This window comes from Pelodiscus sinensis, chromosome 26 (assembly GCF_049634645.1).
Source record: "Pelodiscus sinensis isolate JC-2024 chromosome 26, ASM4963464v1, whole genome shotgun sequence".
Lineage (NCBI taxonomy): Eukaryota > Metazoa > Chordata > Testudines > Trionychidae > Pelodiscus > Pelodiscus sinensis.
The window spans coordinates 19,096,296-19,112,352 of record NC_134736.1 but is presented as its reverse complement, the minus strand read 5'-3'; the positions used below and the strand labels follow the sequence as shown (position 1 = coordinate 19,112,352).

General features: G+C 44.3%; 1 protein-coding gene across 3 annotated transcripts in view; it reads left to right on the top strand.

Moving 5' to 3' along the window:
* Positions 1-15,401, top strand: part of LOC102450612 (STT3 oligosaccharyltransferase complex catalytic subunit A) — a 46,445-nt gene extending 31,044 nt beyond the window's left edge. For 2 of the 3 annotated variants that reach the window (XM_075909257.1, XM_075909258.1), the window contains 5 exons: positions 2,440-2,556; positions 3,057-3,159; positions 12,179-12,367; positions 13,110-13,225; positions 15,113-15,401. In XM_075909257.1, coding sequence (XP_075765372.1) covers positions 2,440-2,556; positions 3,057-3,159; positions 12,179-12,367; positions 13,110-13,225; positions 15,113-15,151 — 564 coding nt within the window. In that variant the 3' untranslated portion in view covers positions 15,152-15,401. The remainder of the gene's footprint in view (positions 1-2,439; positions 2,557-3,056; positions 3,160-12,178; positions 12,368-13,109; positions 13,226-15,112) is intronic. The other variant, XM_006116691.4, reaches the window with a different exon arrangement.
* Positions 15,402-16,057: the final 656 nt, after the last annotated feature.

Genomic DNA, 16,057 nt, shown 5'->3' with positions numbered 1-16,057 from the left:
TGATTTTGTGTTTATTTCCCTACTGCTGTACTTTTCCATGGTGCCCAACTATGTTTGGTGTTTAAAGCAAGTGATTGTGAGTCTGGGTTCTAATTTCCCATGGTATGTGACCTTAAGAAGTCATTTATACAATATGTCCCTTATCTCCATTTTACAGAACGAATAATAATTGCATGCCTCCCTTTTAAGACAGCGAAGAAGCCTAATTAATGCTTGTAAAGGGCTTTGATATAGTGCCTTTCTTACCAGAGTATGAGTGAATTTTATTACAGTGAGGATAAGGATGCAGTTACATACTTACTCCATTCCCGGGTCCCAATGTTCCTGATAGGGACCACGCTGCTCTCTCTGGAAAATACTAATATTTTGTATGGTGGCATCACACACTAATAGAAAACTGTGGAAATCTAAGTGTGTCCATACAGGAAGGGTCCAGATGGAATGCTCTTCGTTATTTGCAGATTGACTTGCTTTGCACTGTTACTTATAATTTCTTGGGGAAGTAAAGGTTCTTGACCATACAGTTTGTTGCATCTCAGCTGGTCTGTTTTCTGTAGAGTTGCATGTGGCACATGGATCCACTTGGGTCCATTTGTGCTAGGCTGCTGGCGTAGGCTTGTGGGAAGCAAATACTGATACACTTGCAGGGGGAGGGAGAATATAAAGAACAACATGAACGTTGCAAAGAGAGGTCAGGAAAATGTTGGTCAGTTGTTCAGCTTTACCATTATGTTGCTTTGGCCTGGAACTGGGGAGTATAATTCACTTCTGAAGAAGAATTGTCTCTGAGAATCAAGTAGGTGTCTCTCTTGGCCTCCCAAGACACAATGTGTCCAGGTGCAGTGAATATTTCTGTCACACACAACATGGGTTCAGAAATTACCTCAGTCCCTGGGACATTGGAGCAAGACTATCCGGCTCTAGAACAGGGGTGGGCAATAATTTTTTGCCAGGAGCCAGTTTGGAAATTTTTTAAGTGGCCCGGGCCACACAGGATGGGGCGCGGCATCAATTGAAAGGCGCGAGGCCAATATACTTCCAGGTTCCCCACCCCCAGACCATGATTGGTCTGGGGATGAGGAAGTGTCTTTGCCCCTCCACGTTCTCCCTAGGTGTCCATGCCCCAGTCATGGAAGGAGACTACCCGTGCTCCCTTGCCCCTAGGCCAAATAAGGCCTGGGGGCGGGGGAGCACGCGAAGCCTCCTCCGCTCTCCTCCTGCCCTGTGAGCAGCGTGCAGCGCTTCAAAGCTCCACGTGCTCCTGGTTGGGCAGGCAGAGGCTTTGTGCGCTCCCCCACACCCAGCCTCTAATTTGCCTGGGGGTGGGGGAGCAGCAGGGCCTCCACGGGCTAGATCCACCCTCTTGGTAGGCCTAATCCGGCCCATGGAGGCCTTTTTGCCCACCCCTGCTCTAGAAGGTACATGGCTGCAATGTAAGGCAGTTTGATGTTGCCTATGTAGACAGAACAAACTGCATCACAACTCCACAGTCTAAAATTGTTATCCCCGGGGTCTTTACGTAGCTATAACGGTGTAATATGGCATCTTGGTTCAGCCTGCGATAGGGACAGTTTGCTCGTGTAGATAAGCGTTTGGCCTTAGTCATCAGACTTGAAGAGACAAAGTGAGGGGAAATGAGTTGGGAGTTCCTCTGGATACAGCCAAAGCTAGAGGTGATCTGTATGTTGAAATGGTTGCGGGCCCTGCATCCTTGAGCCACTTCTCCATGGTAACCAAACCTTTCTGGGCAGCTTTCATTGAACTCCTTGTTGCAGAATTTCCATCTGTGTATTTTGTAGCTGGGAAATGAGAGATCTGGAAAAGAACTGTTTGCTGTCTTAGTGTGACGAGATGGCCCGGTTTGCTGCAGGGCTCAGCTGTTCAAGCAAGCTTTTTACTTTATTTCTGTTTTGTCTTGGAACCTCTAGCATGTGTGGCTCTGTGACTGCCCAACATGGAAAAATGTTTTTCCATCACAAACTGCTTCTTACTTCCATAAACACTGTAGTGCCCATGGGCCACCTGAGCCCGCCATGGACAGAGGCTGCTCTGGGGCAGCAGCCCCTGTCTGTGTGGTGCCCAAGCTCCCCATGGACAGAGGCTGCTCTGGTCCTCCATGGATAGGGCCTACTACCTCCCCTGATACAGAGGCAGCAGGGCAGTAGGCAGGAGCTGGTCCATGTAGGGAGCCAGTTTAAAAAACAGCGCGGTGGGAGGGGAGGGGCTAACTAGGACCATTGAGCATTCGATTATCAGTTAAACAGTTTGCGGGCTAGCCTCTAACTTCTCTACTCTGGGAACCTGACATGTTGAAGCTGCTCATGGGCAGATCTCTCAAGCCTGTGACTACAGTGAATTGTTGTGGGAATAGGACAGCATCCTTTCTGTGTGTTGGTTGAAAGTAGGTGTACTAATTGGATCTTTTGTATTTGAATGCAGGATGCAAAGGTCATGTCTTGGTGGGACTATGGGTATCAGATAACTGCCATGGCAAATCGGACGATTCTTGTAGACAATAACACCTGGAATAACACGCACATCTCCCGAGTTGGTCAGGTAAGTGTTCCTGGATTACTTTTTAGTGTACCAGAAAATCTTCAATTTTTCTTGGGTCCTACACTGAATGGAGGTTCTAGTTCTCATTTGAGTGACCCATGCTCTTATTTATTGATGAAAATGACTCTATGATGCTCCCATGTGATGAGGTTACTGTGGGTTTAAGGCAGGAGTGGGGAACTTTTTTTTGGGGGGGGCTCTGACCCACTGAAAAATCTGTTGGGGGCCGCACACAAGTGAGAAGCCAAAAATAAGTCCCCTGTTGAGAAGCGGAAAGACACTCCCACATTCCCTTCACACATCAAAACCTGGGATGGTCAAGCTAGTAGATTTTGTGTGCTCTAGCAGGGGGGCTAGAGTGCCAGCGCTGGCTCCCTAATGCTGTGGCAGGTCCTGAGCCTTGAGGGCCAGGTCCAGGCAAGCCAGGGAGCAGATGGCCTTAGGTTCCCCACCCTGGCTTAAGGGCTGTTGCTTGACTCTGGCTTTGTTTTTTCTTCAAGGCAATGGCATCCACTGAAGAAAAGGCCTATGAAATTATGAGGGAACTGGATGTCAGTTATGTGCTGGTAATATTTGGAGGCCTCACTGGATATTCCTCAGATGGTAACATACATCACTCTAAAACTCCTTTCTTACAGCTTTGCTATGTAAACTCCTCCCTGCTAACTCCTCCCTTAATCCAATTACCCCTTCTTGGATGCATAACCCTTATTTTTATGTTATGATGCTCCCATTTTCTGCCTGCACCATGTGCAGTAGCAGGTTATGCAGTCAGCTGCTGCACCATGTGACCACTGAAGAGCTGGCTAAAGTTGTTGTAGTGTTGCGTGTACTCTGCACAGAGAGCAGGGGGAGGACAGACTCTTGTTACTCTTAAAAGGAAAGGTTTGTTATTGTTTTTTTTTTTTAATCTAATATACATTAATCTCAACACAAAGACTACAATGGATAGCTAGGCTGGAGGATCTGATGGGCTTCTGGGATGCATAATTAGTATAGGGATGAACAAGTTTGTGGTAGGAATGTAAAATCCTGTTCAATTACTTGATAGGTTATTCGGGTGCAGGGGAGCTGTTCCAGCCTCCACCAGTTAACTGTTAACATCCCTAGTTTGTGACAAGGCCAGAGTGATTCATGCAGCTGCTCCATCCTGCTGGTGAATGCCTGTATTTGTTTGTACGATACAGTTTAATCTATGGGTGGCGAGAGGGCTTTCTGATCAAATTGGACAATAATAGCTACCTTTGGGGCAGGCTGGGGAGGGCAAAATCAGACCCAGAGGTTGGATCCAGCTGACCAAATATTTCTCTTCAGCCTTCCCAGCTGATTAGCAGAGCATGCATACTTGCAGCTGACAATGTGTTCAGTTGCCCCTCCCCCCACCTTGCTCCATCCTGCAGCAGAGCTGCTCCTAGGGTTCTCCTGCTAGCTGTGCAGAGAGGGGAGGAGAGACGGAGACATAGGGGTGGAGGTGAGTGCTGAAGGTGTCCGCCTGCCCCTGTACCCTATCTCTGCAGACCTGGGGTCAGAAAGAGGGAGGCGCACAGCAGAGCTGCTCTAGTCTGAGGCATGGATGGTAAGTGACTCGGAGGAGAGTCACTCAGAGGAGAATGCACTATTTCGACGATTTCTGTGCTCGTGTTCTCGTTCTCTCTCTGACACACACACACACACACACACACACACACACACACACACACACACACACACACACACACACACACACACTCTTTTCCCTACATACCCCATTTCTGCAGAGTGTGGGATGGAGTGGCCCACAGAGCAGTATAGCTTTCCCTGTATTTGAGAGAAGCCACGCTTGCTCTCTGACACTTACCCAGCAGCAGCCAACACACACCCGCTTTGTACACTGTCCCGGTCTCTGTGCTGCACACACAGTCACTGCCACACACACTCAATCTGTGTCTCAAAGTCTGTGTCTCATACACAGAGGCTGCGTCTAGACTGGCAAGTTTTTCCACAAAAGCTTTCCGGAAAATCTTGCCAGCTGTCTACACTGACCGTTTGAATTTGCACAAGAACACTGACGATATAATGTAAGATTCTTGTGCAAATACTATGCTGCTCCTACTCGGGAAAAAGCCCTCTTACACAAATGCTTTTGCGTGAGAGGGCCAGTGTAGACAGCTAAAAACTGTTTTGTGCAAAAAAGCCCCGATGGTGAAAATGGCGATCGGGACTTTCTTGTGCAAAACCGTGTCTAGATTGGCACGGACACTTTTCCACAAAAAGCGCTTTTGCGCAAAAGCGTCCCTGCCATTCTGGAGGCTCTTTTCTGCAAATGCTTTTAACGGAAAAACTTTTCCGTTGAAAGCATTTGTGGAAAATCATGCCAGTCTAGACGCAGCCAGAGTGTCTTTCACACTCTTTCTCTCTCTCTGTACCCCCCTGCAACCCCATCACCTCTTCTGCCCAAGGTCCTTCCATTTCTGGGGGATGGGGAGGGCTGGGCAGAGCGAGCCTGTGACCACATACCAAAATTCATTAAGTAGCTCCCTGAAAAAATTATTGCCCACTCCCATCTAAAAGGGTATACTTGGTGTGGGGTTTTTTTAGATAACTTGATTTTTATCAATTTAGGGAATACGACATAGAACCATAGAGCTGGAAGAGACCTTAGAAGGCCATCCAGTCCAGCCCCCTGCCCAAGGCAGGGCCAATCCCAATTAAATCAACCCAGCCAGGGCTTTGTCAAGCCAAGACTTAAACACCTCTAGGGATAGAGACTCCACTACTTCCCTAGGGAACCCATTCCAGTGCTTCTCCATCCTCCTAGTGAAATAGTGTTTCCTAATATCCAACCTGGACCTCTCCCACTGCAACTTGAGACCATTGTTCCTTGTTCTGCCATTCATCACCACTGTGAACAGCCTTTCTCCAGCCTCTTTGGAACCTCCCTTCAGGAAGTTGAAGGCTGCTATCAAATCCTCCCTCACTCTTCTCTTCTGCAGACTAAAGAAACCCAAATCCCTCAGCCTCTTCTCGTAGGTCATGTGCTCCAGCCCCCTAATCATTTTCATCGCCCTCCGCTGGACCCTCTCCAATGCATCCACATCCTTCCTGTAATTGGGGCCCCAGAACTGGATTGTGATACTCCAGATGTGGCTTCACCAGAGCTGAGAATACTCATTACCTGTCTCTCGCACTCGCACTAGCACTTACATTTTATTAAACTAAATATAAACTGTTACATGTTTCACATGTGCAATTACAGCAATTACAGCAGTCTCCTGAGTCGCCAGCTGATGGTAGTCCTTACACTTTTTTTCTTTAATTTAAAATTTTATTAACTAACAGACAAGTCCTTGGAACACTAAGGCTACGTCTACGCTGCCAGTTTTTTTGGGTAATGAGGCATAAGGATCTTGTGCAAAATGGGTTTTGCAGCTGCTTTTTGCGCAAAAGCACCTTGAGAAAAAAGAAATGGCAGAAAATATGCTAATGAGATTGCTGCTTATGCTAATGAGTCCCTAATTAGCATATTTTCTGCCAAAACTGGCAGTGTAGACAAAGCCTAAATGTACAGTGTCCTTAAAATCTTCTACAATTAGTTTTCAACTTTCCCATTCCCACTGTCATTTTGATTCATAGATTGAAACAGAAATATGAGTGTTCCTGCTTTTTCAACTTCCAGTCTGTTTCTTAGGTTTGTGTGGTGTAATACTAAATAATGACAATATTCTCTCCGAGCCTGGAGAGGAAACTACTGCTATGAAAAGTTGGCTTAGCAACTAAAGGAACTCCTTTTCAAGGTGCCGGGCTAGTCATTCCCACTAATTCAGGGGAGTGACTTTTTTCAAAACATCATCAGCAAACATTTACTGTTTATATTGTTTCGCTCCAGCCCTGAAATTTATTAAGACTGGCATAACTAAGGAGTGATTCTGAGATGTCCATACCATGGCAGCATCAGCATCTTCAGAAGTTAGACATCTACCTGGGATTAAGAATGTTCACAAGAAAATGAGGTGGAATCAGTGTTTGATCCATTCGCTTCTTTATTGCCTGTGTGCCTGTAATTTTACTATCTGGTGAGGTATTTTTTTCATCGGTATAAGGTTGGTTTTTTTTCCAATTTTATGAGAATAGGCCAATTTTTAACACATTGTTCAAAATAATCAACAAAATTCCATCAATTTAAGTGAGAATTCGTTTGGATACTCCTGGTCTCTGCAGTGAAGCTGAAGCAAAATGGTTGTTACGGCAGTATTGTGTGACTTCATTTTATTTTAGTCCTGGAGAAGACATACTTAAGTCTTTGGCTAAAAGATGCACTGAATGAGCACTGCAGCCATATGATATTAAAGGGCATATTTCACTTTCTTCTTCTAAGTATCTTCTCATGTTTGCAGCATTGTCTGTGACGAAACTGCACATGTGACTGCTGAACTTTTGTTCAGTTCAATATAGCTTTCATTGCCATTTCTTTTAAATAGTCTGTTAGGTGAGCATTTCCCAATGTTTCTGAAAGCTGTTGTTTCTGAAAAATATGCAACCCCTTCCGTTGTCACACTGGCACATATTACTGGACTATTGTCTATATTGCTCCACTCAATAAACTGGTAAATTTCTCACTGAGATTTCTTGCACACTGTTCAAGTTCCTTTTCATACACTATATCTGGCTGTTGCCTGCACAAAATTCTTTGTCAATTCCACAGTCTAGGGACACGCATCTTTACCCAGTTCCTAGTGCTCAAGATTTTGTTAATTTAAATATCCCCCTTACCCAATTCCTAGGACTCAAAAGCATAAATTCCTGTGGGTTTGCAAGATCTTTTACCACTGAAAGAGCCTTACATAGTAACATTCTTACTTTGTATTTATTAGTAATTACCAAGCAAAACAAAATACACATGCATCATCAAGGCAGGCAAACTCCCCCTGTTGACCAGGCAAGATCAGTCTCATCTGGATTCTGGTTGCTGTCTGTCATGCGGGAGTCCTGGCAACTCTGATCTTAGGCTGTGTCTTGGAAGTGAGTTCTTTTTCCAGGTCTTTCTTTTTCTGTTCCTTTCTCCCTTTCCCACTTCTCCCTCTTGGCCCCCAGTTCATATATTGAAACTTGAGTACTGCTTAGCTATACCTTAACCAATTATGTTACTAACCTTTCAGAACCTACTGTATCCGAATTACCTAACCAATCATTACCCCACCACCTTAATTGATTATACTGCACACAGAAATAATTAAAAACCAGACAGAGCTCATACAGGCAAATAATAGGAAAGTGAAGACCATAATAATAGCATGAGGATTCCACCTCCCCAACTGTCAATAATGAGTTTCTTGCCAGACTAAATGTTGTTAAACTAAGGTTTTTTTGCCTATTTTGAGATCTGTTTCTTTACCTGGTGATAGAATTCCATCGTAATGGCATCCACTTTCTTAACAGCCTGGTATTACACTATTTTAATGCAATTTAGATGGAAAGTGAGTTACTCCCTATTTTACAGCTAATGGCCGCTTCAGTCTGGCAGCAGATAAAGGCCCTATGCATTTAGGCCTTCCAATATGGCTACAGAAAAAGGCCATATTGTTACACTTGTGTATATTGCTCCACCCATCAAACTGGCAAATTTTGCCTCAGTATTTCTTGCACACTGTTTAAGTTCATTCTCACACTATATAGGTCAACTTCCCACCAACATCTGCTCTACCAGATGGAGAGTAGCATGGTCGTAAGGACTCAACCATATCCAGGGCTTGACGAACGGTGGCGAAAGCCGCTCACCAGCCCAGCACTGCGCATGCCGCAAATGAACAGGGCTCCTGGCTGAAATCTACTCGCCTTGGGTGATTAGATTCAGTACTTTGTTGAGCCCTGACCATGTCAATGAAGGTGTTAATTAACAATGCAAAAATGAGAAATTGTGGCATAAATGAACCAAGCAATCTTTATCTATAGTAGGGGTGGGCAGTAATTTTTGCAGGGTGGCCACTTCATGAATTTTGGTATGTAGTCATGGGCCAGCTCTGGCCCCCTCTGGAAAGGGTGGAGCCTTGGGCAGAAGAGGTGGGGCTGAGGGCTACATAAAAAGAGAGAGAGCGAGAGAGACACTATGTGAAAAACTGACACACATTGTGTGGTACAGACTGGGTGTGTGTGACAGTGACACAGATAACGTGTGCTGAGTGCTCTCCCAGACACAGATAGTTTCTGGGAGAAGCCATGCTCTCCTCTAAGGGCTTGTCTACACTGGCATGTTTTGTCACCAAAAACTGCCTTTTGTTGATAAAACAGCTAGAGCATACACGCAACAATGCAACTTTTATCTGCAAAAACACCCAGTTTTGGTTCCAAAAAAATCTTCCACCCTTATGAGTGACTTTTCGTCTTTTCCCCTCCCTTTATTACCAACAAAAAGCCAGTGTGGACTCTGCTGTTTGTTTTGTTGAGAGAACTGACTTCCGCCAGTATTCTGTCCTGATGGCTGTGCTCAGTGTTTTGCTTGCATACCCTCTCCTTTCAAAGGTCTGGGAAGTATCTGACAGCTGAGTGAGCTGCTCTGTTTGGGGGACAAACAAAGTAGAGCAAATCATTGGAACGTTCCTGTTCTTCCCTGCTAGAAACACAGTAGCAGGCAGACTGCTGCTGTGGGGGGAAGACTAAAGAGACTGCTGTGCTGTTTTAACACTCCTTGGCATCAGCTCTGCTTTCCCACTAAGGATATTAAATATCTGTTTAATTGAATAGTCGACTAACCTCATGAATTCTTATCAGGAACCTCCTGTCAGGAAGTTGAAGGCTGCTCTCAAATCCCCCCTCACTCTTCTCTTCTGCAGGCTAAACTAACCAAAATCCCTCAGTCTCTCCTCGTAGGTCATGTGCTCCAGCCCCCTAATCGTTTTGGTCCCCTCCGCTGGACCCTCTCCAATGTGTTCACATCCTTTCTATAGTGGGGGGGCCCAGAACTGGACACAGTACTCCAGATGTGGCGTCACTAGAGCCGAATAAAGGAGAATAATCACTTCTCTAGATCTGCTGGCAATGCTCCTTCTAATGCAACCTAATATACCATTAGACTGCTTGGCTACAAGGGCACACTGTTAACTCATATCCAGCTTCTCATCCACTGTAACCTCCAGGTCCTTTTCTGCAGAACTGCTGCTTAGCCATTCGGTCCCCAGCCTGTAACAATGCTTGGGATTCTTCTGTCTCAAGTGCAGGATTCTAGACTTGTGCTTGTTGAACCTCATCAGATTTCTTTTGGCCCAATCCTCTAATCTGTCTAGGTCACTCTGGACCCTATCCCTGCCCTCCAGTGTATCTACCTCTCCCCCTAGCTTAGTGTCATTTGCAAACTTGTTGAGGGTGCAATCCATCCCCTCAGCCAGGTCATTCATAAAGATGTTGAACAAAACCAGTCCTAGAACCAATCCTTGGGGCACTCCGCTAGAAACCGACCGCCAATCTGACATCAAGCCGTTGATGACTACCTGTTGGGCCCGACATTCTAGCCAGCTTTCTATGCATCTTACAGTCCATTTATCCAATCCATGATCTTGCTGGAAAGACTGCTGCAAAAGCACCAACAGATGACTCTGAAGTTGTAGATATACTGTCTAAGTCTTTATGCTTAAATGGGACCGTGATGAAAAAATGATTTTGAATAGTCATTCTCTCTCTCTCTCTCATTCAGTTACTCATTTACATTTTTCTACAAGGATGCAGATCTGATTCCAAGTTACCAAAATTTAAGACTTCACTTAGATTGCGCTTAATTTTGGAGTAAACCCCATTGAACTCACTGGCACTTCTGTTTTTTGAGAAAACGAGTATAGAATAGGATTCTCTTGGAAAAACTTAGTTATGCTGAAGTAAAATAGGGAATAGACTTAGGGCATCACCATTATGGTCTGTGGCCATGATACTGCAAAATAAGGGGCATGTTTTATTTAATGTAAGGAAATGATAGTGGCAACTGGCAATTTTAGATTTCTCTTACTGCAGCTTTCTATATTATGCACTTGAGTGATCAATTCTAAACCTAATTACTGTAACTAATTAAACAAGCCATAAGGATCAGCTAAGTAAAACTTTTTTTCTAGCAACATCCAACACAACAAATAGCTTGTCTAAACACACTTCTACTAAAAGGCAGGGCTCAACAAATAATGCAGTCTACTCACCTGTGGCGAGTAGATTGCAACCTGGAAGAGCCAGGTTCGGGTGATCTGCGCATGTGCAGATCACCGGACAGCGCAGCTGGCGAGCGGGGCTTACCGCGGTCCGGCTAGCCCTGCTAAAAGGTACAAAGAGAGTCTTGAAGAATGATGCATTTCACAGGGAATTATTGAAGTTACTAACCAGTTGATCCACTCAGCCATATCCACATTTTCATCCAAATCATTTTCTCTCAATAAGCAGTTTTTCGTTATGATGTTTCATTCTTGCAACAAGGCTCTACAACATCTTCTTGCCCTGCTTACACTTGACATGGTTTCCTTTTTCCTCCAGGGAACAAATTTCTTCAAAATATTCCCAGACAAGGTCTCTCTTATGCCGAGAAGCCATGACAGTTTTTCAAAGCCAAAAGTATGGGGGCATATAGGTGTACACACTAATGTCTTCCCTTTTTCTTTCAAGTCCTCTCCACTGTTCCTTTCTATGTTTTCTCCATCCTTTTCTATATGTTGTCTCTGTCTCCAAGTCAATATCTTGACCCAGCACAGCAGAGGAGATAGTCTACCACTACATAAGCATGGAACAAAAAAATCCTATCCAGCCTGTGTCTGTCTTTGCACATGTTACTTTTAATTTACTGAGAAACAGAAATTGGAAGCCCAGAACTTTCAAGAAACAAGAGCTGGTGGTTAGGCCGGAGAGACTAGAGCCATTAATTCATTATTATGAGAGTGTAAATGTAGATGTAGCATGTTTGTGATGAGATTTAATTGTAACTTACTTTTAAATGAGAAATTTAGTATTTACTGATGATTTTTAAAGAATCACAACTGATTGTATTTTTTAATTGATTTTTTTTTGTTGTTGTCCACCATGTTAAGATTCTAACATGTACAATTCTAGGAGATTAGAATTCCGAGTAGCTTCATCCACCTCCTTTCTTTACTCAGATCTGTTTATCTGGTTTCAGCTGTGTATATCAATGGTTAAGATGCTTACCAGTTAACTGGCAGCTGAGCTGAAGCAGCTTCCTGCATGCCCATGATGGGCCAGAGCAGCCCCCGCTTGCAATGCAGTGTGACAGGCTGGCCTGGTCCAAGCAGCCCACCGCACTGCAGGCAGGGGTTGCTCCAGCCAGGCTGCAGCAGACCCCCACCCACCTTGTTTAAGCAGTAAACCAATTAAACATAACACTTAACCAGTTAACTGATTAAACAGGATTTTACATCCCTAGTTTCAGCCTGAATTGAGACTCCTGAAGAGAACCAGCGGTTATTGACATTTCTGAATAGGAACTTTTGAGCCTTGTGCCTCCAGGTGGGCAGTTTTCTCCCTAATCGAATGGTCCTTTACATGATGGAAGCCTGAAATCCGGGAGATGACCCCTCTGAGTGCCATGCTTGGCCGCTTTGACTGCTTGCTTGAAATGTGTGATGTGTAAAACACTTGAACATTTGTCTCCTATCTCCTTTAGATATCAACAAGTTTCTGTGGATGGTACGAATTGGTGGAAGCACAGACACTGGGAAGCACATAAAGGAGCATGATTACTACACGCCAACAGGAGAGTTCCGTGTGGATAGGGAGGGTTCCCCTGTGTTGCTCAACTGCCTTATGTACAAGATGTGCTACTACCGCTTTGGGCAGGTTTATACAGAAGCCAGTATGTAGTAATGCTATTTATGTGGATATTGTAGAAGGGCATAAGGAATACTGTCTAGGGGTTAGAGTGGGGAATGTGGGTGCCCAGATAGTTGGGAAGAAAACTTCAGTTGTGATACTGACTTGCTGTGTGAACTTGAGCAAGTCCCTTTCTTTTTTTGTCTCCACTCTGTATAGTGGATAGGTCGTTGACCTGTCTCAGGGGCATAAGCAAGGACTTCTCTTGGTAGTGCTGTTATTCCAGCAGCACACACCAGTTCAAAGTTCTGTTTTGGAATATAAAATGCATTGCCAGGCTCTGGTCTTCTTTGAACATATTGGCAGCTCTGACCCTGCTGCACTGATGTTGGCATATGAAAACATCTTGATACCTGACTCTAAAAAGTTAGGAATGCAACTGGACCCTGTCCAAAAGGAATGCAAAACCTAATACCGCCCACTTCCCCTGTTTCCCTGTTCTGACTTGCTCTGAGGCAGCTGATACTTCATAGAGATGAAAATCTAACTTATATGGGGGGCACAGACTGTTAGAACTCTCACTATGCTGAATATTCAGAATGGAGTCTTCTGAGAAAAAGAAAGGAGCCTGGCCACCTCATGCCTTGAGTGCATTCTGTGCCAACCGGATTTTGAGAAGCCTTTGGAAATGATTTTCATTTGGGTTGGAAAGACCTGTATTATTTCTTCCAGAAATGTGGACTCTGAAGCCATTGGTCATTTTCTCCCCTCCCCATTCTTTCTAGAACGCCCCCCAGGTTATGACAGAGTGAGAAATGCCGAGATTGGAAACAAAGACTTTGAGCTCGATGTGCTGGAGGAGGCATATACCACAGAGCACTGGCTAGTCCGAATATACAAAGTAAGCAGGCAGCAGGTGCTGTTGTCCCTCTACAAGGGAGGGAGAGATTGGGAACAGTTTGGGTATCAGGTTTGCTTGTGTGGGGAGTTGAGATATGGCCTTTTTGGAAGTGAAACTGGGACTTTTTTTTCTTTTAAACAAAGGATGGAGTCCAGCTTTCTAAGCAAGTTTCGGCTACTGTTGTGGGCTCCAAGCTCTAGAAACAGCCAAGAATGCCATAATAACTGGACTGCTAAATTTAGAAATGTCAAACTTTTAATCAGGGCTGATGCTGCCTTTCCTTTAGGGCTCTTTGTTTCCATAATGGGCACTTTCTATGTAGTTATACAGATTCTTGAACATTCCTTGTATACCCAAAGGAGCCTCAGAGAGTATATTTTATATAATGCAGCAGGGGAATTAGGAAGGGTAGGCCACCAAATGTCTATGAAGGTGAAGCTGAATAGATTAGATCACAAGTCTTATTTCCCCTATACTAAAGTAAACAAATAATGCAGACAGTGGCACAGCTCTCCAGTTCCCATGCCGTTTGATTGGTGATTGTATGTGATCACATCATACCTTCCCTGAAACAGCCAATACAGTTTTTTTCCCTTTTCATTAAAATACTTAAAGGCACCAGTGGTTCAGTGAGCAGGGCCCAAGAGTAGTTGTAAATAGAAATATTTACATATTTGTTCTGTGACCTTGAACAAGTCTGTTCAGAGGTGCATCCATTTCTCCATCTGTAAAATGGGGTTGATCCTTATAGTAAGTCCATCAATGACTATTAGCTGAGATGGTCAGGGATGCAACCCCATGCTGCAGGTGTCCCTAAACATCCAGCTACCACAAACTGGGGCTAGATAATGGAGAATGGGATCACTCAAATGCCCTATTTTGTTTATTCCCTTTGAAGCACCAGTCACTGTCAGAAGATGGGATCCTGGGCTAGATGGACCGTTGGTCTGATCTACTATGGTCTTTCTTAAGAATCTTAGACAGCATTTGCTAAGTCCACACATGACTCCCATCAGCATGTTACTGAAGCCTAGAGAAATACAAAGTAGTATGTATGCAGTGGATTATATTTCCATCCAGCAGTCTAAAGAATTTGGGCTGAATTTACATTTAATTTAATCTTAAATTTCACCTTTTAAAGCCATGCTGACCAGCCAGTTCTGAAGCAGTAGCTACTTCTGTAGAGAACTAGCCACACTCAACCAGCCAAATAGCCAGCATGGCTAGCATGTTGGACACAACGGTTTTAAAGTTTATCATGCTGCTACTTCAGCTAGGAATTGGAAGCATGTCTGTGGAATGTTACAGACAAGGGAAGCAGCTGTCTCTTCTATCTAGCCCTCACTTAATAGGGTAGCTTGTAAAAAGGCAGGAAAACAGTAAGTGAAATGATATGCCCATCAGGTGTTTAGAAGTACATGAGCTACAGGCTGAAAAGCATTTATGAACAGAAGAAATGTGTGACTTTCAGTGTTGAGGTGCCAACACCTGGGTGTCTGGCTGATGAGTCTTGCCCACATGCTCAGGGTTTAGCTGATCGCCATATTTGGGGTCGGGAAGGAATTTTCCTCCAGAGTAGATTGGCAGAGGCCCTGGAGGTTTTTCGCCTTCCTCTGTAGCATGGGGTACAGATCACAGCTAGAGGATCTCTGCATCTTGGGGTCTTCAAAGTATTTGAAGGCTTCAATATCTGAGATATAGGTGAGAGGATTATTCTAGGAGGGGTGGGTGAGATTCTGTGGCCTGCATTGTGCAGGGGGTCAGACTAGATGATCATAATGGTCCCTTCTGACCCTGGAGTCTGAGTCTGAGTCAATACAAAGTGTATAAATTAATACTAATTTATGATGATCCCAGTGCACTGCAAGAATGATTTCTGTTTTACAGGTAAAGGACTTGGATAACCGTGGATTATCAAGAACATAGATTTGCCTTCAGCTTTAATGCAAACTGCACTGACTGAACCCTTGCCTGTGAAGCAGATTTTTTTTTATATAATTTGTAAGTGCAGAAAGGAGTTGGATTTAACTGCCTGTGAAGGCCCATCCTCATGTATTCAGTCTGTCTTTGATGGAATGATTTTTACAAATCGGAACCGGTTATCAAATCAGAAATAATGGCTTTACGATGGGTTGATTAAATGGGAATGAAAAAAGTGTGCATTTCTGTTTTCCCTTCGAGTGATAATACCAGATGTAGTAATCCAGATGACTGTATGTCTCCTGCCTTTCCTGTTTATCAATTCTGAGTAGTCTGTAAAGCAGGAATCTTTGTCCATTTAGAATTTCAGATCAAATCTATGAAACCTCTCTTACCCATATAAGCAGCTGCAGTCCTTCCTTTGGTTTCCTATATAGGGGTATGTCTACACTACCATCCTAGTTCGAACTAGGGTGGTAATGTAGGCAACCGGAGTTGCAAATGAAGCCCGGGACTTGAATTTCCCGGGCTTCATTTGCATAAAGCCGGGCGCCGCCATTTTTAAATGTCCGCTAGTGCGGACTCCGTGTCGCGCGGCTACACGCGGCACGGACCAGGTAGTTCGGACTAGGCCTCCTAGTCCAAACTACCGTTACTCCTCGTGAAATGAGCAAGGGTGATGCTTACCAATTAACCAGTTACCAATTCACATCCCTAATAGTAACTGAACTCTTTCTTTTTAGGATAAGAGAAAGTTAAAAGATTACTTGATTATAGTTTAAAAGTATCTACATTTAAAAATGAGCTCTTCAGTTAAGTAGAGAGAGGTATAAATCCAGTGATTAAAAGCTGAACCTAGAGTTGGCTCCCAGGGGGCTCCCACTGTACCTTCTCCAGAGACTCTTGTCCCGG